The sequence below is a fragment of the Hyperolius riggenbachi genome, chromosome 8 (genome assembly GCF_040937935.1).
Source record: "Hyperolius riggenbachi isolate aHypRig1 chromosome 8, aHypRig1.pri, whole genome shotgun sequence".
In the NCBI taxonomy this organism is placed as follows: Eukaryota; Metazoa; Chordata; class Amphibia; order Anura; family Hyperoliidae; genus Hyperolius; species Hyperolius riggenbachi.
The window spans coordinates 18,634,896-18,662,203 of NC_090653.1; the positions used below are offsets into that span (position 1 = coordinate 18,634,896).

The 27,308-nt window shown below is 42.7% G+C and overlaps 1 protein-coding gene across 2 annotated transcripts in view; it reads left to right on the plus strand.

The window, feature by feature from the left end:
- The window catches only part of LOC137528637 (uncharacterized), a 177,150-nt gene that overhangs the window by 131,413 nt on the left and 18,429 nt on the right, over window positions 1–27,308 (plus strand). The window contains exons 1-5 of one of the 2 annotated variants that reach the window (XM_068250046.1): window positions 13,497–13,602; window positions 13,719–13,777; window positions 15,233–15,277; window positions 18,725–18,760; window positions 27,079–27,120. In XM_068250046.1, coding sequence (XP_068106147.1) covers window positions 13,554–13,602; window positions 13,719–13,777; window positions 15,233–15,277; window positions 18,725–18,760; window positions 27,079–27,120 — 231 coding nt within the window. In that variant the 5' untranslated portion in view covers window positions 13,497–13,553. Of the gene's footprint in view, window positions 1–13,496; window positions 13,603–13,718; window positions 13,778–15,232; window positions 15,278–18,724; window positions 18,761–27,078; window positions 27,121–27,308 lie in introns of those variants that run through there. The other variant, XM_068250045.1, reaches the window with a different exon arrangement.

The window sequence follows — 27,308 nt, forward strand, 5'->3', positions numbered from 1 at the left end:
GTGGGCCTACGATGTCTTGGATCATACCAATTTAAAAGAGAGACCACTGGAATTTCTAGCGTTTGTGATCCATAACTGGCTGCGCAAAACCGATTTGCCTAGCCCTTTTGATAAGCTCCTGGCAGCTTGTCAATCAGCTGCTCCTTCTACTGCCTACAAAAATAATCAGCAAGCAGATAATTGTTCTGATAACTTTTCTTCTGCTAAGGCAGCAGGGTCTAAAGCCAAACGTAAACGCTCCAAAAGAAAAGCGTTACAATCAGCGGAGTCGTTGCCCTTGGCGACTGCGCATCAGATCTGTAATGAGACTCCGCCAGTAGCAGATAATGAAATTCAGTCACCATTCAGGGGAGTCAAATGGACCTATGAAACTACTAATGAACTTTCATTGCTAGCCAGGGAAAATAAAAGTTCTTGTTCAAATGAATTATCTGAATATGATTATGAAGATATATTACAGAGTATTGAACAGATCAATTTATTCGTGCAGCAAGGGAAATTTGCATACACTACAGTTCAACACTTGCTACAGGTATTGGAGATCCTTAGGAATAAGAAATCGGCCAATCACCTGCTAAATAACCCAATGTATGTTTCTGCCACTAACACATTTGCAAACTATGATCAGCCGGAATGCTCAGCTGTTAAATATGCATGGGATTTTCCATTTGAGAAAGGAGAGATGGAAGCCCTGGTCTATGAATGGAAGAAAGATGCAAGTTCATTTTGTCAGTTTTACAGTGCAAAAAGTGAATTAGTATTGAATGCATGCATTAAGTCTGCCTATAACCTAATAAAAACTGGTGTGTGTGGGTATGACTTTGTGGCTCCATTGATCGATGTGTGGAAGATGATTTTGGACGATTTTTATGCGATTCAATCAGTTGATACCAGGGAAGACACACTGTCAATTGGAGACTGTCCCACTTCTCCAGTTACTGAGTCCCTGCCATGTCTTGTGAATGTTCCTGTAACTCCACCCTGTACCATGGATAACTCAGTGTTACTTCCCAGTAAAACAGAAGCCACTGATACTTTCTTAACTTTGCCCTGCACAAATTTCTCAGCAGAGAATCCAGAGGTCCTGCTGACTTCTGAGTCCAGCCTAGCCAGTACTCATGAGTCTTTGTTCAGTGAAACAGACATTAGAAAATCTTTGCCTGCCTCTGCAAACACTTCTGTAGAATTTACCTGTGTTAATAAAGTTCAACTCCTGTCTGATCCAGCAGATGCCAATAGATGCACTACATTAGTTTCTGAGTCCCAGCAATCCTGTCTAGAAACCTCAGAACCCCAGCATCTGAATTTTCCAATTTTACAATTGAATAGTGCTTCAGATGCACAAACTTTGTGTCTTGATCTTCCTGTCTCTACACCTCGCTCTAGTTTCGTGAATAGCTCAGAGCATCTGCTATGTGAACCTGAAATCGTAGAATTATTACCTTGTTCAGAAAATGTTCCAGTGAATTTGCCCTGTACCATGAATTGTGCAGTAGATTTCTCCAATGAAACTCAGGTCACAGAGTCATTATGCTGTCCAGCAGGTGCTTCCATGGTTTTGCCCTGCAATATGGACTGTTCAGTGATCCTGTCCAGTGAAGCTGTGGTCGCAGAGTCTTATGCTTCACCCAGTACTTTGGATACTTCAAACCCTCTAGCAGAGGAGTCTGAGGCACTGCTTACCTCAGTTGGTGTTGCAGTAATATTCACTTGTCTAGCAGCTGTTTTGGAATTACAGTCTGCTCTAATAAAACTTGATGAATTTCTGCCCAGCAAAGCAGAAGCCATTGAAATATTGTCCTCGTCAGCAAGTGTGTTAGATACCTTGCCCTGTACACAGTCTGATTTAACCAATATTGTTGAGTCCCTCTCCAGTGTTGTAACAGCCGAGGAACTCCAGCCCTGTCCTCTGAATGTTTCAGAAGTCTTGCCCTGTAACATGGATAATTCTGACTCGCTGGAAAAAATAGTAGAAATCTCAGAATTTCAGTCCGGGTTAATGAGTGTTTCTAAAACCCAGCCCTGTATCCTGGAAAATTCTGGTTTTCTGCCCGGTGTTGCAGTAGTTCCAGAGTCCCCTTCCTGTCCAGTGAGTTTCTCAGTTTTGCCTAGTTCAGTGGGGATTGCTGCAATATTGACTTGTTTTGCAGCCCTTCATGAGCTCCAGTCCAGTGTATTTGATGAGTCTCTGTCTAGTCCAGAAGAAGCTATGGGAACCCTGTCTAGTTCAGTGCATACATCAGAAGATTTGCCCTGCCTTGTAAATGCCCCTGAACATGATTTGTTAATAACCCTGCTGGAATCAGCGACATCTAAGTCTGATCCTGCAGTTTTTAGTGAGAATCCAGTAACTGTGAAGTCTAGTCATGATGAATTTTTTTTGCCCAGTTCTGGTTTCGGTCCTGTCTTGACTGACTTTGAGGTTCGCAGTTCCTTGACATGCCCAGAGGTTTCTCTTGTGCCGGTGTGCCCAGATGTGCTTCGTATGCCAGAGTGCCCAGATGTGTCTGTGTTGGCGTGCTCACGTGCTTCCCTAGTGGAGACATGTTCTGATGTTGCCGGTTGGCCTGCATGCCCGGAGATGGTTCTGGTCCCTAAAAGCCCTGATCTTGATGTTTGTCCTTGTGACCCTGACTCTGAAGTTGCCCTGGGTTCCATAGGGGTTCTTGATAGTTCTCCATGTGAGCCTAAGGGGCGTTCTGACCTGTGGGGATCTCTTTGGAGCTTCCAAGTGTTCTGGGAGATCTCTGAGGAAACTTGGCCTGGTACCTTGGACTGGTTCAACAGTGGGTTTTGTGTTGGTAAGGACAGTTCCGGTGGGCATTGCAAAGGCTTTGGCGTTTTTGGACAGTCCTTGGAAGGCGGTGGGTATTGCTCAGAGAGTTTCTTGGGGTTGTTTTCTGGAAGTCGTGGTTCTGATGGGTGTCACACTGAGGCTTGTAGTGCTGACGGGCATGGTTCGGTAGGTTCTGGTTCCAATTGGTCTAGTTTTGGTGAGACTGATTGGGGAATTTGGTTTTGTCGGACTGATCCGACCTTCATGAATTTTCAGTCAGATCAGTTTGCTGGATTTCCCACTTCTGATTTTTTGGTTTGGGTGGTTGAGGAGAAATATGTCAGTTTTCATAGGCGTCCAGAGGCCGCGTTTAAGGGAGGGGGTACTGTTATGATCGCTTCTGCAGCGTTTACTGCTGACTGCAGTGGTATTGCAAACCAAGCAGTTCTAATGTCATTACATGCATTTGCTTGCATAGTTTGGTTTGCACTTAAACTAGTTGCTGATTCCATCTGCAGTCGCTCTGAAGTTAATGACAGTTTAATATGCTTTTGTGTAAACAAACATTGTCTGCTGCAATGGAGGGGCAGTCCCTTTCCTGCAGGCTGCATATCATTGTCTGCCTTTTCCTGCTATCAGCCTGTGATTAATTACCATTCACTTGTGTGGGAATCTGCAGGTCTGCTCCCATTGGATGACCTCAGTATAAAGAACTGCTTCCTGCAATGCCTCATGGGCTACCATAGTCTCAGATCCTGTCTGTTACTCTGCCTGTGCCCCACCTCGTTCCTAGTCCGTGTGGACTGCGCTGACTCCTGCGAAGGGGTCAGCGAGTCCTCCTAGTTCTGCTCTTGTTTCTAGAAGTTCTTACTTTGCTTGTCTTGTGTCATATATTGGTTCATCGCCAATATATACGCATACTTGCACGTTTATTATTTTCCTAGTATTCGTGTTACGTTGATACATCAGTGTCGCTGATATATACGTACACGAACTGTTTATATCCTGTGTTCCGTTAGTCAGCGTTCCAGCACGCTGAGCTAGTTATCCTGTTCCTGGTCCTGTTTGTGGATTGCGTTCATCTCTGCGAAGAGATAGCAAATCCTTCTGAGTCCTGTTCCCTGTATTACTCCAGTCTTAGTCAGAGTTCCTGCTTATGTCATATATCGGTTCATTGCCGATATATACATATGTTAGTCAGACGTTACAAATAGTTTCATTGATAGCTGTAATTGTAATACGCTAGGAAATCATACTTATTGTATATTTATCTGTGTTACGTTCATCTATCTTGATCCTGCTATTTCCTGACTATCCTGTCCTGTCTTGGTGAGGCACGCCATCGCTGCAAACGCATTGGCTACCTCATTCCAGTCTGTTTTATTGTGGACGCTTGCTGTCACTAAGTAGTGGCTAGTTAAGCAAGCGTTCATTCTGTCTACCTGTCCTGATCTCCTCAGTCCTGGTTTATGCGTCTCAGCACTACTTGCGCTGAGACGTTATTACGAAAGTGTTGTTTGTGGCTGTTCGGATCTGCACCGGCTCTGTGCACCACAATCTCCTATTGGAGTCAGTCCTCTCCTCCACTAAACTGGGGATATCCTGATTCCTTGTGCTGGTGTGTGTACCTCCTTCACGTCAGCTTATGTGTTGCATGCTGACTGTGGAGATTACACCTCCAAGCTTAACAGATACTGATGCATAAACAGGTTGGTGCAGTTTACATACTAGATATGGTAATTACATGAAAACACAAAATAAAATATGAAATTATTTCCCACAAAATAATGAATTGCAAAAAATGTAATTACAAATTTTCAGAGAAACATCTTTCCGGAAGAAGGAGCCTGGCACTCGGTCCCGGTGCCGCCGGGAGCCATTTCTGAGCTAAGGCCTGGGAGAAGAGCCAGAAGGATGCCGAGGGACCTCCCGACCTACGCTGGGCTGGAGAAAGCCCCAGGTAAGTTCAGATTTTGTTTTTATTCACTGCTCGGAGTCTTTTTAAAATGAGTCAAATGAACTGCTTGCTTCCTATCACTATATATGCTATTGCTGGAAGTTAAATACAAACAAGTCGGCATCATAGCTTACCTTTTTGCCCTTCAGGACCATTTTTGTGCACTTTAGTACCAGGAACTGTGCTAGTTTGGAAGACTGTCGCCTCCTTTAGGTGGGATATGTAGTTTGGGTGACTCATTTTAATTAGATTTTTTAAGCAATTTATATTGCGATGTTATTTAGACTTAGATTTTTGGATTAATAAAAAGTATTTTTTTGCATGCACTCAAGAGCCAATTTCTCTTTTGTAGGCATTTTGTAGGCATTTATATTTTATTTGTTGGCATGGTACATGCATGAAACATTATTTAAGTACATGATTATGATTATTATTAGATGTATTATGGATTGGCCATTCTCTGCATGATCTCCTGCTTCAATAGTGATATGTTGTTGAAAAAGTACTATCAAACTTATTTTGAGTATTTTCTTGCTTTTGGTGACTCAAAAGACAATTTATGTCAGGTTTTCACGCCTGTCATAAAATGCTTTTTAAACCACCAGCAATAAAGAAAATACTCAAAATAAAAATAATTTTGATAGTATTTTTTCATCAATTTTAGGTACTTTTTCAATTGTAAAGGTTATTTTAAAGAGAAGATGAAAATTATCTCCAAGGACATAACTTTGAAAAAAGTATTAAAAAGTAGACGACAAAGTACTATCAAAATTATTTTGAGCCTTTTCTGTTTTGTTTGAAAGGTATTGAAAGGCATTATATAGACAAGGCATAAAAACATCACATAGGAGAACTCCATAGAAAAAGTGAATTGCATATGGGCCTATCAGTGCAAGTTATGGAGGTTTGGAGCTCTGTATGAGAGGTCTGAGAGAGCAGCAAATGATGGATTCTCTTTAGGCTCTGAAGAAAAGACCAGCATTGGCATGAGGGGGGCAAAAGACACTCAGCCTTGCACTGCAATAGAAGTCTTGGTGTGCTTGGTGTGGGAACCCTTAAAAAACAATAAGTGATTCCCTTGCGCTGCAGCAATAAACAATACATCAAAAAACACCAATCCACCATGGTTGGTATGGGCAAGGTGGGCTATTGTCCCAAAATCGCTCTCTCTTTGAATGAAAAATTGCATTGTCTAACAGCGCTTCCACCATCTATCAATCCAAGTGACAGGCCCAGCTTTAAACCATAGATCACTCCAACACACCATCATTACATCATCCCAAAGTGAAAACAGACTGAACTCACTGAATATATCTACTCGGATCTCAGATATTTATTACAGCATTGAGAGGATATGGCTCCCCTTCCACCTCTATGGCTCTCTCTCTCCTCAGCTTATGCAATCACCAGTCTCCCAGACCTTCACTGCAAGGGCAATGTGATCCCACATACTACTCAATATGCAGATGACCTTAGAAGGAATAATATACCATATAGGGCTTGATTTAGCACGCCTGTGAAAACCCCCTTAGCACGTCTAAACGAGCTTTTCGCGCATAAAGTTTTTACGCACACACTGCACAGAGCACAGGGCGCTCCACGCGAAGTGCCCATTAAAGCCTATGGGACTTAGCGCGCATAAAACTTTGCGCGCGTAAAACTTTGCACGCGTAAAACTTTGCGCGCGCAAAGTTAGCGCGCAATCTGATTGAGAAATCCGGTGCTAACCTACTTAGCTCCCTGGTTAGCACGTCTAAAGACTTTAGACGTGCTAAGTAGGTTGTGAATCAAGCCCCATATAGTGTGATAACGTTTTGTTTATTAAAATAGTTAAAGTAGGGGTAAAAATTTACAAACGCCAGTTTGAGTATATAGTATAGAGTTTTGTCCTGGATTTCCCCCATACAATTCTTTGGAACAGCACGCAGTTCAAACCACCAGACCTCTCACAGTCGCAACTCGTGTCTCATGTAGACTCCTCCTCCTTCCCCACATATCCTCCCAACGTGTTTCGCACCTTCTTATAAATATTAGGTAGAAATAAATGATAGCAAAGCTAATAATATCAATAATAATCTTTATTCTTTCTAAGGACTACTTGTAATAAGTATAATGCATGTTTAAGTGGTGGAAAAAAAAACTGCCCTGAACATCGTTAAGATTGCTCTGTATATACTGAAAAATTCAGCACATTGGCGTAGTGGTAAGCACTCTCGCCTTGTAGCGATTGGTCCCCAGTTCCAATCCCAGCCAGGACACTATCTGCACAGAGTTTGTATGTTCTTCCTGTGTCTGCATGGGTTTCCTCTAGGCACTCCTTCCACACCCCAAAACATTCAGAATTAGCTTTCACCTAAAAAAAAAAAAAATGGCCCAAGACTATGATACATACATTACACTATACATACATTGGCCCTAGCCATGGTGATATCATGGAGTTTGCTACACATCCATGAGCTTTGTATAGATGGTTTTGGCATTTTAATCTATTGTCTACAAAAAAATTTGCATGAGCAATGCCTCTTGATTGAGCCAATAAGGCCAAGTTTGCAAAACCAGGTATATCAGGTTTCACTTGGTGTTTGATGCACACACTTTCTCCTAGGAGAAAACTTAGGAGAAAATGGTAAAATGTGTATGGGCCCTTTTCATAAAATCCCTTTTAAACCACCATCAAGCAAGAAAATACTGAAAATATTTTAATCGTACAGTTTAAAATTATCACCTAGGAGAAAACTTAGGAGAAAAACTTAAATGCATGTGGGCCCTTATCAATAAACAGTGATGCTCAGATACCTCCCGATCACGGATTCGACTATTCGGCCGTGATTGAAAAAAAAATCTGGAAAAGGCGTGATTGATTTCCGGATTTCAGCCAGACTCACAAATTTGACTCAGATTTTTTTCCGTGAATGAGGCAATCATGTCTAAACATGGCCGTGATCACGGAATAGTGTTTAAGCTATTCTTAAAGCCCCCATACATGCTACAATACTGAAAATTGCATGGATTATAAAGGTGATAAGAGGCTACAACTTAAACAAACAAAAAAATCCAAAAAGAACTTTTAGTTTTTGAGAAAATGGATTTTGAAGTTAAATCAACACTTTAAATGGGGCTATGAATGGGTAATAATTGGTTTTAAACAGGGAAATACAATTTAATCAATTGCAGAGGTGATGGTGAGTCCGAATGGCACCTGGTGGTGGTGGTACCAATGGAGGAGGATGAGTGGGCGATGCCACAAAAACACCCAGAGAGGTTTTTGTAAATGTTTTTTCTTTGTTTTTTTCCCCCTTGCATCGATAGCAATGACGTCCGATAAATCAGCCCGAAAATTGTAGCAACCCTGTACCCTGGTGGTGGGTACATAGACTGCTGTTGTCGTTTAATAGTACTACAAGAGAGGCGGCAGCAAGAGGATTAAGCAGCACTCTGCGGTAGCACAGAAATAGAGTATAGCACCTCCCTGGTGGCACCACAGCACGATAAATCAGCCCAAAAATTGTAGCATCCCTGGAACCTGGTGGTGGGTACATAGACTGCTGTTGTCGTTCAATAGTACAACATGAGAGGTGGCAGCAGGAGGATTAAGCAGCACTCTGTGGCAGCACGGAAGAAGAAGATGACACCTCACTGATGCCACCACAACATGATAAATCAGCCCAAAAATTGTAGCATCCGTGGACCCTGGCAGTGGGAACACAGACTTTAGTAGTTAAACACAACATCATCATCAGCAGGAGGAGGACTAAGGACTGAGCAGCAGTACAGAAAGGCATGGCCCCTCATTTATGGCACCACAGCATGAGAATTGTGCCCAAAAATTTTATGCATACCCTGGCAGTGGGAACACAGACTTAAGTATTACATTCCAACATCAGCACCAGCAAGAGGAGGACTAAGGACTCAGCAGCAGCAGCACAGAAAGGCATGGCCCCTCATTGGTGGCACCACAGCACGAGAATTGTGACTCCTCATCGTCCTCAACATAAACTTGGGATTCTGGCCCGAGCCCAACCTCCTGCTCCACATCAGGCCCCATTATCTCCTCAATGGCAGCCATCAATACTCGCCCAGACGCCGGACTGAGGGACAGAACGCTCTCGTCCGGGGAGGACTGCTGACCACTGGCTGCTGGGGTGGATGTCACAACTTGCGTGGGGCGTTGGCTGCTGCTGCTGGGAGAGCTGCTTACAGCGAAGGTCTGTGAGAAACTCATGATGGGCTGCTCCTCCGTCATCATGTCTATCAATGCCTGTGAGTCAAGCTCCTGAACGACCACACGAGGTTGAACCAAGGTGCTGAAAATGGGTTACACCGGTGTCGGCTGACTCGGCCCTGGCTGCGCTGCGGATAGACGCCTCTCTGCTTCACCCCCTACAGCCGAGCCCCCTCTCTCTGGCCGTGGACCAGTCCCAGAACTGGTGGAGGCAATGGCACTCCCTCTCCTGCCACACCCACGACCCCTGCCAGACATGTTGTATACTATGCACAAGATTTCAAGATGGAGAAAGTGTGCTGCTTTTTACAGTCAATACATGTGTGGGCCTGGGGACAGACGGAAAATAACATGGGGCTTTTATTGATTTTTCAGGAAAGAACAAAAAAAATGTGCAGATGGCGCAATTCAAAAATACTGAATGCAGTAATATAACTCGAAAATCACTGGACAGTGCCGTGGTCTGACTGCACTATGCGTACAGCAAAGTAACTGGCTGCACACTACTAGCACAGTACTGACTAAACTTATTGACTGACCAGTGGCAGTGAATGCAAATAACTGAAATTGATCACTGGCTATGAGCTGAATACAAGTGTCAGATACAGTAAAATATAGAACACAAAATTTAGTGAACAGTGGTCTGCCTGCACTACTAGCACAATACAATGTCACTGACTAAACTTAGTGACTGACCAGTGGCAGTGAATGCAAATAACTGAAGTTGATCACTGGCTATGAGCTGAATACAGGTGTCAGATACAGTAAAATATAGATCACAAAAACTAGTGGACAGTGGTCAGCTTGCACTACTAGAACAATACAATAGACTTGATTCACAAAGCGGTGCTAACAGTTAGCACCCTGGTGAAAAGCCCCTTATCAAGCCTAAACTCAGTTTAGGCGTGATAAGTTTAGGCATGATAAGTTTAGGCATAATAAGTTTAGGCGTGATAAGTTTAGGCGTGATAAGTTTAAGCACCAACTGGGTTAGCACCGCAGCGCACAGCTGATCAAAAGTTTTGCGCTAGCAAAGTCTGGTGCACTTTGCATAGAGTTTAATGGCGCTGCTTTGCGAGTGGGACTTTGCGCGCGAGCTAAACTTATCTAAACTTATCACGCCTAAACTTATCACGCCTAAACTTATCACCCCTAAACTTATCACACCTAAACTGGCGTTTCACCAGAGTGGTGCAATGGTTATCATGCCTAAAGTCTCTAACTGTGTTAGCACCGCTTTGTGAATCGAGCCCAATGCCGCTGACTAAACTTAGTGACTGAACAACAGTGGCAGTGACTGTCTGCAACTAACTGAAGTTGATCACTGGCTGGCTGGCTTAGCTAGCTAACAAGTATACAGTAATAGAGCACTGGAATCAGTGTGAAGCTGAACCTGCCTGCACTAAGCACAACAGCAATCAATCAGTACACTGTCACTGACACTGAATACAACTAACTTAATAATCACTCACTAGCTAGCTAAATACAAGTATAAAATCAGTAATAGAACAGTATTAGATAGAATCAGTAAACCTGCCTGCCTGCACTGCACTAAGCACAGCAGCAATCACTACATTCTCACTGAACTACAACTAACTTTAGTAATCACTCACTGGCTAGCTAGCTGAATACAAGTATATAGTACAGTATAAGAGCACTTTTAGGAGTAATAATGCTATGTTTTGGACAAAAAATACGTGCTTGCTGAAGCAAGAAATGGCCTGGAGATGATCCTCTCAGTGCCACAGTCTAGCGACAAGGAGCTTTTCATCATGGCCGCCACTTTATATAAAGGTTTGGAGGGCATAGCCTCCCCTCCTATGATTGGTTGCTAGAGCCTGCGTGGGGGGCCTCTGATTGGCTCAGAGATGTAATTTCCGCCCAATCACTACCTATCTAACCACGGCTTTTTCCCGTGATCAAGAGAGTGATCACTGCCTGAATATTTGTAATCACGGCATGCCTCGTGGTGGATTTCTGTGATCAAGAATCGTTCACGCCAACGAATACTGAAGCTGAATATTGAAAAGATGCTCATGAATCATGGCTATTCTGTGATCACGGAAAATATCTGCCCATCACTGTCAATAAAATGCCTTTGAAGCCATCAGAAAGCACGAAAATACTCTTCATTTTTGACAGCACTTTCACACCTACGTTTTAGTACTTTTTCAGATGCAGAGTACGAAAAAGTTATTTTAAACAAAAGTTTAAAACATTTCTTCTAGGAGAAAACTTAGGAGAAAAAGTGATTTGCATATGTCGCATTGTCTTTTTGGCTTTTTGAGGTGTTATCAAGTTTTTGGTTTAGATTGAATTTAAAGTGGAATATAACCCTGCATTTCATCTTTGCACTAAAACATTATTTACAGCATATTATATGCATCCAGCATTTTTTTTTTACTAGACCAGCATTCGAAGGATTACACACAGAGCTTGAAAGTTCAGTGCAGTGAAATGCTGCTGCATCCCAACTTCAGATAATGTTATCTTGTGTTTACTTAAATGTATCAAGTGAGGAATGTGACGCATTTTCTGACTGCGCAGGAGCTGCTGGAGACAGAGAGACACTGAAAGCTTGTCTGCCTGCAAAACAGCAATGAATAAAACCAGTTATTAATATAATGCAAAGTCAGCTCACAAAGCAAAAAACTGTACTTTTGAAAACCTATAACTTCTAAATGAATAATAATACTTATGCACTAATGCAAATATGATAACCGTATGGCATATAAAAAGTAGGAAAACATGTTTTCATTGAATAATACGTCAGGGTTTTAAACCGCTTTAAGAGGTAACCTATTAAAGTTGCCACTAAGTTAGATAACTGTAGTCTAGTTCTCCCATTTTTTCTTTCAGAATGGTCTAAAAATGTTGGTATGGTTTGTCTGGAGGAAGGTAAGAGTTTACCACACACAGGGTTCATTGTTAACTACAGCTCTTTATATTACAAATCTCCCCTCTGCATCTGCTATACACTGTATCATCTGAATAGGGAACGTTTTTTTTTTATTTTCTGGTAATATTTTTATAGAGAGACTTTTCTGAAGAGTGAGTCTCTTGTATGGATATGATTAGAGTTGGGCCGAACGGTTCGCCTGCGAACGGTTCCATGCGAACTTCAGTGGTTCGCGTTCGCGTCCCGCAGGCGAACCTTTGCGGAAGTTCGGTTCGCCCCATAATGCACATGGAGGGTCAACTTTGACCCTCTACATCACAGTCAGCAGGCCCAGTGTAGCCAATTAGGCTACACTAGCCCCTGGAGCCCCACCCCCCCTTATATAAGGCAGGCAGCGGCGTCGGCCATTACGGCCACTCGTGTGCCTGCATTAGTCAGAGTAGGGCGAGCTGCTGCAGACTGTCTCTCAGGGAAAGATTAGTTAGGCTTAGCTTGTTCCTGTCTGGCTGCATACCTGTTCTGTGAACCCACCACTGCATACCTGTGCTGTGAACCCACCACTGCATACCTGTGCTGTGAACCCACCACTGCATACCTGTGCTGTGAACCCACCACTGCATACCTGTGCTGTGAACCCACCACTGCATACCTGTGCTGTGAACCCACCACTGCATACCTGTTCTGTTCAGTGGACCCGCCACTGCATACCTGTTCTGTTTAGTGAACCGCCACTGTATACCATGGTGCGCACCAGTAAAGCACGGCCGTCACTACACAAACAGCTGTTTGCGGTGCGTTACACGATGAGTTTGGTGTGTCAGTGTGAAGCAGTACCTTAATTACACTACCTGATTGATGTATACACATGCAAGATGTTTGAAAGCACTTTAGGCCTGTCATTTAGCATTCAATGTGATTTCTGCCCTTAAAACGCTGCTTTGCGTCAAATCCAGATTTTTCCCGGGGACTTTTGGCATGTATCCCACTCCGCCATCCCCCCCTCCAGGTGTTAGACCCCTTGAAACATCTTTTCCATCACTTTTGTGGCCAGCATAATTATTTTTTTTTTCAAAGTTCGCATCCCCATTGAAGTCTATTGCGGTTCGCGAACTTTAACGCGAACCGAACCTTTCGCGAAAGTTCGCGAACCCGGTTCGCGAACCGAAAATCGGAGGTTCGGCCCAACACTAGATATGATATCTTGGTCATATTTAAGGTAGCTTAACATTGCTTTACTTTGTTTTGGAGATGTTTAATCCCTGGCATTGTGTGGCATGATCTTATGAACAAGGAGATACATTGGTGTTGCTCGCTCTCTGGATAGGTGTGAATAAGCATCATTTGTAATTAAACTGCTATGGACACTGGGGACCAATGACCAAGAGGAAAAGGGAACAAAAGTTATACCAGGTAAAAATTATATAACTTTAATCTCTGAACAGCAGCACCTGTGTGCCTTATTAAGTTTACTTTAAATCTGGCATTGAGTATGTTTGGCAAGTTTTAATTGTATTCTTAGCTGCTGCCAAAATATTCTATTTGAAGGCACATTAATTAAAGTAGCCGGTAGCTGGGACATGTTCCAGTGTGGGCAGTGATGTATTGTGTGTCTTATGAGGTCAGTGGCTTTTACTGCTATAAAAGGGGAGCTGGGACAGCCTAAGAGACACAACCTGTGTGATTTCCACAACTCTCCACCATGAAGATCGCTATCCTCTTCACTCTCATTGGCCTCAGCCTCTGTCAGGGTATGTATGGATAACATCTCCTGTGTGCTCACTATATGATGATGCTGAGCTTAATATGCTGCATGTTAACGCTTGTATATGTGCATGCTGAACATTGCTTTTGTTTCTTCTTTTAGATGGGACAACATCTGAAAAGTCATGCCCAAACGATGACTGCAGTAAGAAGATTGAAGAGGTAATGTATTAATACACATTGTTGATTGTTTTATTTGTTCTTTTGAAAAAATAATTGTGTTGTTGCTGTTGATGTCAGAAAGTGACCGGCGTTAGAGAGTCTGTGTTGCTGAACTGCTTTGCTGGGGCTCCTAAGCACTTGCTTGGCCTGTAGGCCTCGTTCAGCACAGATTACAAACAGATTGGTAAAATGCCTTCATTTGGAAAGGTTAGTACTTTTATGTCAGAACTGAGGCCTAGCTCACAGTGCTCAGTTGCGTTGCAGAATAATTCTGCATGTCAGCTCACTGCTATTAATAATAATAATAATCCGAACATTTGTATAGTGCTTTTCTCCTGTTGGACTCAAAGCGCTCAAGAGCTGCAGCCACTGGGACACCCTCAAGAGGCCGCCCTGCAGTGTTAGGGAGTCTTGCCTTGAACTCCTTACTGAATAGGTACTGACCCTAACCAGGATTCAAATCCTGGTCTCCTATGTCAAAGGCGGTGCCCTTAACCAGTACCATATCCAGCCCTTGCTAATACAATCCTATTGGCCTGTTCACAGCACTGCATTGTAACTGATCATATTCTAACAGGTGCAAAGGACTCTGGAATAAAGTGCTACCTAAAAGCAACCAATTAAAAAAAAATCTTCTTTCTAACCCAGAAAGGAGATTGGTTGCTTTGAACAGCTGCTTGACTTTTGCTTGTATTTTCCTTGCACCACTTTAGATAAATCTTCCCCACTGCATCACATTACCTCTAATTCTCCTCCTTCATCAGTTCAAGCTGCCTGCTCAGTGCTGCTCCTCTATGATCCGGTAGGGATCTACGATGGGGCAGCACGTGTGGGAACATAGCAGCCATGACAGCTGGCTCCATTGACAATATCCAGTCTTCCCTCACTGCTTATCTCCTGTGCACAGCTCTTATCACTGGGTCATTGGAAAGCACTGCTAATCTCCTCCTGGAAGAGCAGGAGCTGGAAGATAGATTTAAAAATAAACATCAGTCTTGTATGATCTATAACATAGATTGAATCGACAGACATCAAATTAGACAGAATAGTCACTTTGCTTTAGAACAATACATTTAAACAATCAGAACATCATATTATCACCCGACAATGCCAGATTGACAGAAACTGAATCAGATGATTAATCTTGTGAATTCTTAATCTTCATTAAGCCTGTTCCAATCTGATCTATCTAAAATATTGGTCAACTGATGTTATTGTTCCATCAATGGCCTCTATTACGCTTTGTGCTTTGCTGGAGCAACAGATGCTAAAGTCACCTAATACTGACATGTTTGCTGAAAATCCACTACATCCAGAACATGGACAGAACATCTTTAGGGAATGCTTAGAAACTAATATGTTATCAGATAAATGGGTATAGCAGGAGTGGGGGTCAGTATTCTTGTGTTTTCTAATGTATTTCTTTTTTCATATACATGATACATTTTATTTCAGCTACCTAAAGAAAAATTAGATACACTGGTATCTGCCCTTTGCGATGTAAGTATGCTTCCTTTACTAGTGAATACGTTGTAGTTCATTGAAGGTCCTAAAGTATATATAAAATGGATGTATTCTGCACCAGTAAAAGATTTTGGTAAGCCAGATCAGTAGTTGCTGGGTGGAGTTACAGATGTAACTAATGATTTTAAGCAGCGATATTACATAAATAAATTAAATATGTATAGTTCAGCCCAGAAGAGTCTCACTTACTGTCACCTATTGTATAGAGAGGACAATGGGAAGGTGGGTGAGAGAGGGAGGAGGGAATAGATGTGTCACTAAATTGGTGAGCAGTATTGGCCTAAACATTATCTTAGAAACTCTTCTGTGCTACTGTGGCTAGCAGGGGCGTAACTAGACATCACTGGGCCCCCCTGCAAAACTTTGGATGGGGTCCCCCCACCTCCCTCGCTTTCTGCACAGGGAAACTGAGGAACAATGTGTTTTCCCCATGCAGGTAAAAACACTTAGACTTAAAGGAAATGTCAGGCAATCTATGCTACCCCCAGATATACTTACCCAGGGCTTCCTCCAGCCCCATGCAGCCGACAAGTCCCTCCCTGTTCCCAGTACATACATACACACACAGCTGTATTATTTTACTACATGAGAGCACATGCTATATGGAGGAACAACAATGACATGCTGAACATAATATATAGTATTTACTGTAACTTTGGCAAAACATTCAGAATGTCACTGATTGATACTGTTACAGGATCTTGGACTCCATGTGAGACAACAAGGTCTCAATGAGGCAGCAACAGTCAGACATCAGTCTTACCCACTCTGCTGTGTTGCAAAAGTAATCAGACACCATAAGGTCATTAGCCTGTGTGTGATAAGAATCTAGGAATCTCTTTGGAGTGATTGCTGAATAAGGGACAGTCTACAACTTAATCTGTGACTCCTTTGTTTGTAAGGTTGTACATGAAGTCATCAGGACTTTGCTGCAGTGTGAGACAGATGTTATTTTACGAACCCTAGGGAGCAGGGACAGTGTACAAATCCCTAGGGAGCAGGGACAGTGTACAAATTTCAAAGTGTGTATGATTCTTTATCAAAACAGTATTTCAGCAGTAGCAGGAGTAGCGCCTCAGTTCACTGAGGCGCTACTCCTGCTACTGCTGAAATTCTGTTTGTCCCCACGTTTATTGCCTGATGAAGCCGGCGTTGCCTGCGAAACGTGTTGCACTTTTGGGGTACTATACAATAAATGTAATTACTATTATACAGTCTTTTGTGTCTGCTTCATGGAGGTAAGTTCACCGCTTCTTCCAAGCAAATTTTAAAGGTTTTATCCACTTTTACCCTGCTGGCGCCTCTGTTCCCCGTTTGCTGTACCATGTCCACCCCTGGTTGAGGGGTGATCTACCCCTTTTCTGATCTACAGAGAGCGACTTCTTAATCCTGAGTGTGGACAGGTCTAATCTCCTCACCTGCCTATACAGTGGTTGCCTTTGTGGTAACCCACGTTTGTGAGTATACTCTTCTCACTTATTATCTTTACTAATTTTTTGCTGAACTTACTACACTATATTGGGCTCTCGGTTTCTCTAACCTTAATATAACAATGGTGTGCAAGCAGAATACGTTTTTTCTCTCCATGCCCTTAGTTGTCAGTCTCTCAAACTTTCCCCCCATTGGCCCCCTGTGGCTTCTGGGCCCACCTGCGTAGGCATCCCTTGCAGGGTCTATTGTTACGCCCCTGGTGGCTAGTGTTGGTGTTTGAACGTAGAATATGGAAATTGGAACATCTGATTACTGATGACCGCCACACTTCAGTATAATTTCAGTATCAAACAGACAAACAAATGACAGCGCTCTAAGCTGTAAGTGAAATGAAAGCCAACAAAGGCATACATGCCTCTGATGGTTTTATTTTCAGTTGCAGCCTAGAGCACCATCGTTTGTTTGTCTGTTTGTCTGTTTGAAGAAATGTCTATACCATTTATGATTAGCAGCACTAGGAAAAAAATGTTTCTTTATTGTTAGACTAGCGGTAGGTCTTCCCCGTGAGGGCCCGTAATCACCATGGGGGAGTCTAGTAGGGAATAATTTGTGTGCCTATTATTTATACTGAAGCTAATGCCCTCCTTTGCTGTACCTGTTTTGAATGCAAGTTGTGTAATTTTGTCCATATTGTGGAGCTCTGCACATATTTGCAGGTAGCTAATTCGTGCACAGCCTCTGTCTGAAAGTGCTGCCAATGTCTCCTGCTGTACATTATTTAAGTATCAGACAAGCCGACAGAGTCAGGGGGAGTTCACTCACTGGCACTTCATGGTGTTTTTCCCATGACTCTGATGTTTCCTAGAAGGAGGCGGCATCGGAGTCACACAGAATGCACCATGATGCGCAAGTGAATGAACCCCCCTTTGATCCTATCCACCTGTCCAGTACTGAAATGGTACTGGTGGTCAGCAATATTTGGATGTTCTAAACTCTGTATGTCAAATTCAAAGACCAACACTAAGGGCCCTTTTCCTCTGGGTAATGCATTCGTAAGCACAATCGGTCTGCGTTGTGATCGCAATAGCTTCAGTTTCCATTAATACGATTGTGCTGCCATCTGTAGAGTATATGAGTGCAACTGCAGCAATGAAATTGTGCAGGGCGAGGATTGCGATTTGGGAAAAATGAATTGCACTAGTGGTAAAACAGCACCACAATTGACATGTTTATCACAGTGCTGTTGCCCTTACTGTTAAGGTGGCCACTAATGATCCAATCTTTTTCATCCAATCTTACCATTTCTATGTAATATAAGGTAACTGCCTGAAGTATGCATTCAGTATATTCACTCAATTCACCCTTATTCTACATAGATTTGGTAAGATTGGATGAAAAAGATTGGATCATTAGTGGCCACCATTACACTATGTGGTCACTAATGATCCAGTTATGATTCCTTAGGAGCAACTTTTATATATGGATACATTGTAACTTTAACATCTCTATGATGCTCTTGGACAAATGTTTCCATTAGTTTCAATCTGCAGCCAGATAAGACTTTCAAGTATGGATAGAAAGCTGGAACTTCTTGTCTTTTTAGCCATAGCAACAGTAAACTCTGCGCTCTTTTAGTAGTTGTCAGAAGACTATCCAGAGGCTCCTACCAACTGTAGGCCACCTTGACCAATAATCTACAATGGGAATTGGAGCCCCCGATCCTCCCTGCTGGGTTGGTAACAGATTAGGCAATAATCTTTGCAATGTAAAAAGCTAAACTGATAGGTAAGCTTACAACTTTGAGTTTTTTTTTCAGCAAAATTAACATTTATGTTAATTTCCAGTGTGTGATCTCCTAAACACACACTTCTGCAGATGAAAATATAAAACTTGTTTTCAAGTGAAATCGGGCTTATCTGTGATCCTCAATGTAGATGTAGATTTCTGCTGCAGTCTATGATTCACATGATCATCTAACCCTCTATTTTACAGGTTAAAAGCCTTGATGATGTAACAACAAAAACTAAGGTAAGAAAATGCTTTCATTGAATATATTTAGGAAAACTGCCTACTGTCGCTACTCTTGACACCAACGTGTTTTGTCTTTTGTTATGACCAATCCTTCAAGGGCTTTTGGCCTCTAAGATGAGGATGGCCCTACTGTTAGGAAGATCTCTGTCTATTTTTTCCAGTATTGACTCTGAGGTAAAGACAGGGTAACTGTTTTGGAAAACATTTGCTTTTTATTTCAGAGAGACTCTTCCAGGACTTTCTACTGTGGCACTGAAGCCTACCTACATTTTTAGGAACACCTCTTTCATATTCTTCCTGTGCTCTAAAGGCCAGGATAACTGTTGGTTAGGAAGACCCATCTTCTAACACACTCCTCAAACACAACTCACTACATGTGTTAAAATAAGAGCATTTTTGGCCCTTTTTGAAGGAGCAGACCAATGCAAAGGCAAGACAATTTGATACATTAACAGGAGAAGAGAATAAAACTACTAAGCAAATGCCTTATTTTAACTTAAAGAGAGTCTGAAGCGAGAATAAATCTCGCTTCAGCTCTTATATATAGCAGGGGCATGTGTGCCCCTGCTAAAACACCGCTATCCCGCGGCTAAACGGGGGTGCCTTACCTCCCAAATCCCCCTCCGTGCAGCGCATCCCCTCTTCCGCATTGAGGCAGGGCTAATGGCCGCAGCCCTGCCTCACGCGAGTCTGTCAGCGCGTATCTCCGCCTTTCCCCCGCCCCTCTCAGTCTTCCTTCGCTGAGAGGGGCGGGGGAGAGGCGGCGATGCGCTACTGATAGACGGCGCTGAGAGGCAGGGCTGCAGCCGTTAGCCCTGCCTCAACAGCAGCAAAATCTACGACCAAGTTGGTCGTAGATTTTGCAGGGGGGGTTGGGGGGTAAGGGACCCCCGTTTAGCTGCGGGATAGCGGCGTTTTAGCAGGGGCACACATGCCCCTGCTGAATATAAGCACTGAAGCGAGATTTATTCTCGCTTCAGTGTCTCTTTAAGTATTTAGCAAAAAGTTTTTACTTGCAGAGGAAAGTATGTAACACCAACATAAATTGTTACTGATTAGACACAACCAGTAAAGTGGAAAAGAGGACCTTACAGAGCTGTGAATGAAAAGATTTATATCTGAAAAAAAGTGTCCCACCCCACCACATTACCTACTATGGTCTTCTCATGCCATTCTGGGGCATTTGGTCCCATGACTTCTCCCCAGAGACCAGAACAAACCACTAGAATTGTTTCATTTTATGTCCTACAAGCCAACTAAGGCAAATCAGAGCAGCGCCAATGCCTTCATACATGACATCATTCAACCAAAGCAATGGGGGCCGTATAATTATTAGTATATTTATATAATTATTAATATAGCATTGAAATTGTATTTAGTCATGTCACTGACGGTCCTCAGAAAAGCTCACAATCGAATCTCTATCATAGTCATATGACTATCATAAACTAAGGTAATTTCTGGAGAAGGTAGCTATTGTTTTTATTAATATAGCAACTTCCACGGCATTGTACAATGCACAAAAAAACAGAGTGCATCTCATGGGCACCAAGCAGTTTGGCACAGGACTAGCCTAATGATGGCTCTTCCCGCTGCTGCTAAACTCCCCGGTGGCGTTAAATACCATTCCCCCTCGGAGTTGTTGCAACTTGGAGGGAGATGTTATTAGTGGTCTGATAATTACTGTTATGTGGGGTGCACAGCATACAGGCCCAGATTTACTTCACAGGAGCCTATAGGCACAGATGTCCTGGCACCCTAGACTCCGCCCTCCATGAACCTACAAACGCCCACCGAACCACAGCGCAAGTGTGCTGGCTGTCCCAGCTGTCACTTCTCCCTAACTTCCCTTGCCTGTCATCGGTAGCTACAGGTGCTCTTTAGTATTAGGTAGCCAGAGGTACCCTCAGTATTAAGTAGGTAGAGGTGCCCTCAAGTATTAGGTAGCTAGAGGTGCCCAAGACTGAAGGGGGATCTTGTCAGTGGATTGCCGAGACCCGGGTCATTAACCTCTCATTTACTCTCCGTTCGGGACTCTGCACAGGGAAGGAGGGAGGAGCTAGGGGAGGGGAGTGAGCCTCCTTTCCATCACCAGGCACCTGTAGGCTCGTGCCTACAGTGCCTTATGGTAAATCCAGCCCTGACAGCATAGCATTGCTGCTATGACGGCTCCCAGCTTCGGCGCTCAGCGCCACATGCCGAAATTAACAGCTTTGCAAAAAACTTACAATAACGTGAAACATAGATCTATAAGCAGTTCAACATACTGTACAATCTGGACCACCAGTGACAGGAGTACTGATACATACAACTGATGTCTAGTTTAAAAAAAAAAAAAAAAATCAGCACCAATACTGATAGATGTTGATAAAATACACAGAAACAGGAAAGATAAGGAGGAAGTCCCTGCCCTTGCAAGCTTACAGTCTAGAGGGTAGTGAGGTTGGAGATACTGGGGGAGTGGACAAATAGGTTTAGCAGAGGAGGCATTGAGCTTCAGATTTTAGCTATAGCTATATTTAAAGTGAATGTTTACCATTATAAAAATCAAAAAGTCAGATACTTACTCTCCCGGTGCCCGATCCCGTGCAGGATCCCCCGTGGCAGTATTCGTCCAGTTCGGTCAAATACTGCCACTTCCGCTGCCGAAGGGAGCTTTCGAAAGCCTTCGGGAGCACTCAGGCTCCCGAAGACGGGCCGCTCCATACTACGCATGCGCGAGCGCCCTCTATGACGCACTCGCGCGTGCGTAGTATGGAGCGGCCCATCTTCGGAAGCCCGAGTGCTCCCTAAGACCTCCGAAGTCCCTGCGGCGGCGGACGCGAACGGGGGAGCCAGCGCAGCACCGAGGGCACCGGGAGAGGAGAGGGACGACTCATTAGGACCGAGCCTTCCCACTCCTTAGGTGAGTATCTGACTTTTTGATTTTTAAATAGGTAACCACTGGCTTTAAGCTTGTCTGAATGGGTACGTCTTAACTAATCTGCATGATTTTTTGGCTTCATAACGAGTAAAGGATCCTCCCTACCTATGTACTAGTTTACAGCAACATCGATAACGTCAATGTATATAGTTAAAGCAAATCTGAAGCGAAAACAAACTTATAAAATAATGAATTGTATGTACAGTACAGATAATAAATAACACATTAGTAGCAGTAAATAGAGTCTCATATTTGTATTTTAAGTTATATAGCTTTATTTATAATATTGCATCATACTGTAACCTTTGCAGTTTAGAATCCCCACTCTGTATGTTAAGCTGTAAAACAAAGCAGAGCTAACAACCCTTAGAACTTTCCTGCAGTAAAACCTTATCTAAAGCTGTCTCTCACAGCTTGAGTCACTATATAATCAATTAAGCCACCTAGAGGCAGAACATAAGGCCGGTGCTTCCATTCAAGTCCTAAATAAACTCAAAAATACCAGAGCATTCAGTAATAAAATACTAGAAAAAAAAAGTTGAATAGCATCTCAGTTTTTTATAGAAAGCAACAATTATTAGGCAGGCATATGTCAAGAAAGGTACTTTCAGAACTGTTAAGAAAGGAAAAGCTGACAAATGTATCCAAACCCGCATAGGCCACGATGGTAGGCCACTAATTAACACTAACAATATGGGTATGACATTCACTGACTATTATACACATTTGTTCAACCTAAAAGAAGACAGATACTCAGATGAAAGACATGAATTCCTTAAAAAGTGCCCATTTGCTGAACTTGACCCCTTACTAAGGGACTCCATAGAGGCTCCAATTAGTGAAGGTAAGGTGGTAGCAGCCATCAAAGAGCTGAACAAAACAAAAGCCCATGACCTGAAGGCTGCAATGCCACATTTTATAAGGCGTTTATGGACCAGCTAGCCTCACCCATTTGTGTACACTGGTTAATGATAAAGATGATTTCCAACCTTCTCAAATCAAACAAATGAGGCATTGATTTCAGTTATTCCTAAGAAGGGTCAGTTGAGCATGGACTGTAGCAAGTTTCGGCCTATTTCTATTATAAATATTGACACCAAAATGTACTCTAAAATCTTGTCGAAAAGGGTGTTTATAGCCCCTGATGCACTACTGGGCCATCAGCAAATTGGTTTCTGTAGAAATAAATGGTTACAAGTAAGCATATACTATACTGTAAATAACAATCAATTTTATATATATTGTTAAAAAATGCAGTAAGTAGTAAATAAGTACTTATTATCCACAATGCTGAAAAGGCATTCAACTGACTGAATAGAAAATTCTTCTTCTCGTTGAAGGAAATGTTTGGGTTTGTACCAAAATCTGTCATCATGGTGAAGGGTCTATGTCAATCAGCCCACACCTTGATCAACGGTAACAGCTTCCAGGTCACAAATGGAGTGAGGCCGGGATGTCCAATGTCCCCATATCTTTTTAATCTAGTGCTGGAACCCTTGCTGCAGTCTGTGCAGGCCGACCCAGACATTCATGGATTAGAGAGTAATGGTGCACAACTTAAAGGATACCCGAACTGAGATTTGACATAATGAGATAGACGTGTGTGTGTATGTACAGTGCCTAGCACACAAATAACTATGCTGTGTTCTTTTTTTTCTTTCTCTGCCTGAAAGAGTTAAATATCAGGTATGTAAGTGGCTGACTCAGTCCTGACTCAGACAGGAAGTGAATGCAGTGTGACCCTCACTGATAAGAAATTCCCCTTTTTTACCTCTTTCTTGCTCTCAGAAGCCATTTTCTGCTAGGAAAGTGTTTTATAGTTGGAATTTCTTATCAGTGAGGGTCACACTGTAGTCACTTCCTGTCTGAGTCAGGACTGAGTCAGCCACTTGCATACCTTATATTTAACTATTTCAGGCAGAGAAAGATAAAAAGGAACACAGCATAGTTATTTGTGTGCTAGGCACTGTACATACACATGTCTATCTCATTATGTCACATTTCAGTTCGGGTATCCTTTAAGGTAATGGGCTTTTCAGATGATTTACTATTATCACTTTTAGACCCAGGGGACTCGGTAAAGAGGGTTGTCGCTTTTTTACAGGCATTCCATTCCACCTTTAAAATAAACTCTAATAAAACTGTGATACTTAATCTAGGCTGTACCCTCACGCTAAAGCAATACACTAAATATTTTTGTAATTATAAATGGAAGGAATATTGCATCAAATATTTAGGGATTAAGATCAGCAGAAACTTAATCATTTTTTCTCACTCAACTATTATGCCCATATTGATGATAGTAGGAAAATGCTTGATAGCTGGGATCGTGGATGTTTTAACAACCTAGGTAGAATCGCGATCATTAAAATGACTATACTGCCTAAAATTCAGCACTTGCCAATTAGCATCCCTACCTCTTGGTTTAAAATATGCCAGACAGTTCTCCGTCAGTTTATATGGCAAGGGAAAAGGGCTAGAATCTCACACAAAGTCCAGAAAAAAGAAAAATGGGTGTTTAGGTGTACTAGTAGCAGGAAAATATTACCAGGCAGTCCACATGGAAAGGGTCCTCTGCTGGAGACTGGGGGAAAAAAGCAGTCCATGGGTAGAAATTGAACAACAAGATTAATGTGCCCACGCACTATGGAACTTGACTTCACTGAAGGGCTTGGTTTAAGAATTGATACCCATCTATTAATAAGTCCCAGTTTAATGGTACTGATATATCACATTAATGCACTACCTGACCCATCTCTTTTGCTAGCTTCTGCCAATAACCTTATTTCCCCCCAGGATGTACAGAGGCCTGGTTTACCAAAACAGGCCTCAAGCCTGTTTTGGTAAACCAGGCGTCTGTACATCCTGGGGAGAGATAGAAGACTGTTTGACAGCATTGGCTAGAGAGAAAAAAAACACAACAAACATCTGGAATACAATAAGAAACTGAAACAAAATTTTCCACAAACATATTCAGATTTTCTTTTTTCCTCTCTCTCTCTCTCTCTCTCTCTCTCTCTCTCTCTCTCTCTCTCTCTCTCTCTGGGGGATGGGAGGTTGTAAGCATGCTGTTCCTTTTTTTTTTGTTGTTTTGTTTTCTTCTTCCCTTTTTTCATCTTCTTCACCTATTCTCTCAATATTTTCTTCTCTCCGTACACTTTTCACTGGCTGTTTTTTTTTTTTAACTTCTGTCTTATGCTGGGAATACACGGGTCTACCCGGCGGCTCGATTAGCCACCGGATCGACTCCCGCCGTGTCCCCGCGCGTCCCTGCCGCCGTCCGTTTTGATTCCCGCGGGCGCTTCCTTATCTTCCGCTCGACTGCCCGCTATTGTCCGCCCGCGGGGATCGAGTGGGGAACCGATCCAGCGGGTCATCAGACCTGTCAGAAATGGTCAGCTCCCAGCATCAGCGGCTCGATACACGGTACAGAAACGTACCGTGTTTCCCCAGCATTACTCTTTCCCTCCTCCTATTCTAATCTCTGTTTCAAAGCAAACCATGATGTGAATTTAAGGCCAAGCTCTAATGCTGGATACACACGGTGAGTTCCCACACTCGATTTCCAGCTCGATTCCTGGCCGCTCGATTATTTCCGAGCATTTCCGAGTGCATTTCGATGATTGTTAGGTTGATTCTCATGTAAAGTATGCCGAATCGACCTAACAATCCATCAAAAAGTGAATCGGACATGTCAAAAATAATCGAGCGGCCAGGAATCGAGCGGGAAATCGAGTGCGGGAACGCACCATGCGTGTCCAGCATAAGAGCTAGCTGATGAAGCCTCTTACCCTTGCTGGGCCAACATAGGTCTACAAATCAACTGAGAGTTTGCTGGAAATAGGGGGAAAAAAACACACACAAAAAAACAGTTATGAGTTCAAACAAGTTAGTCGACTAGCTCAGAGAATAACTTTTTAACCTATTGTTGATCGCGTCACGCCAATGGGCGTGGCCGCTGCAGCAGTAGCAGGACCGCCTAACGGCAATCAGCATAAAGTCATTGGGGCCCATTTTGCAGGATTAGAGCGTGCATCTCCACTTGGTAGGCTCCGCTTTGCCTTCAGCCTCACACTGGCGATCGCCACTAGGAGACTGTTAGATGGTGAAACTACCGTCTAATTAGCTTGTACATCACTGCAAGCCACGGCAGTGCTATACTGGGGACAGCTGTTTGACAAGGCTGTCCCCTCTGTGGGCTCGGAGGTGATCGGCTGTCATAGCCTATGACAGCTGATCACGGGGATTTTCTGGCGGGGGGAGGGAGGGAGGAAGGGGGGAGTATAATGATAAAAAAGTTTAAAAATAAAAGCACTACTGTAGATAAAAAGCACACATTCTCTTTGGCTATTACTACTGTTTATAAAAAACAACAACAACAAAAAAACTTATATTATGTTCCTGTCACAATTTATGGTGAGCATATTTGATTATTATTGGCTCAGGGAACATATATTCACCAATTAGTGCTGCTGCAGATAGTGCCGGGGGTGTGCACAGGAGCAATGCCCAATTGTGCACAGCTGTGCTTCTGCTACAAGATGTATATCTACCTCCTTGTGGCTTAGATGAAGTCACAGAGGACGTCCATATACTGTAGTTTTGGATAAAGTAGTTAACAGTATTGAGCCTTAAAAATTACCTCTTTTCATTTCAGAATGTTCTTCAGCCTTAAGAGCAAAGATGATTCACTGCATCTGTGCGACAGTACAAGGTCTTTATCATCCCCCAAAATCCCTGTGGCAAAATCCTCCGGTACTACCTGTAGGAGGCAGAGCTTTGTGCCGTAGCTCTGCCTCCAGTCCATTCAATCACCGCCGATCTCCGCCTCCCCCCGCCCCTCTCTTTGAAAGTAGACTGAGAGGGGTGGGGAGAGGCTGCGATCGGTGGTGATTGACTGGACTGGAGGCAGAGTTACAGCACAAAGTTCTGCTTCCCCGGGCAGCAAAATCTGTGACTTTGAAAGTCATAGAATTTGGGGGGGATAAAGACCTCGTACTGTCGCGGGGATGCAACGAATCATCTTTGCTCTTAAGGCTGAAGAGCATTCTGAAATAAAAAGAGGTAATTTTTAAGGCTTCAGACTCTCTTAAACTGTGCTGATGTTATTCTGTGACAAATAAAATTTTGCACCTTTATAAGTAAAAATATATCATTTACTTCTATATGACTTTACATCATTATTGCACAATCACCAGATGCACACTTTGTAATAAAGCCACACTGGGCAGTCACTTTGAGGCTGCATGAATGCCTTGAAGTTATTGTATAGCAGTGACATTGTGCTACAGATGCATCTTTAGGAATATTCCTCTTGGATGACTGACATTTATTTGCCATGCTAATGTAACATTATTAAGGACTGTGAAAGTGACTTTTTCTCTTTTTATAGGAGCAAGTCGATTGTGTTGAGTGTAATAGTGGTGATTCTAAGGTAAGTCATAATTACATTATACAAAGAGTTCTGTATAATGTATAATATGGCATGATAAGAAAATATAACCAGTGTTAATTTGGCAATGGTTTCCCAAGAATTAGAAATTACATTTTTTAAAAGATGAGATTTTTTTTTAATAAAAATGTATTAGTCAAAATAAGATATGATACAGTTCATATTTTTGT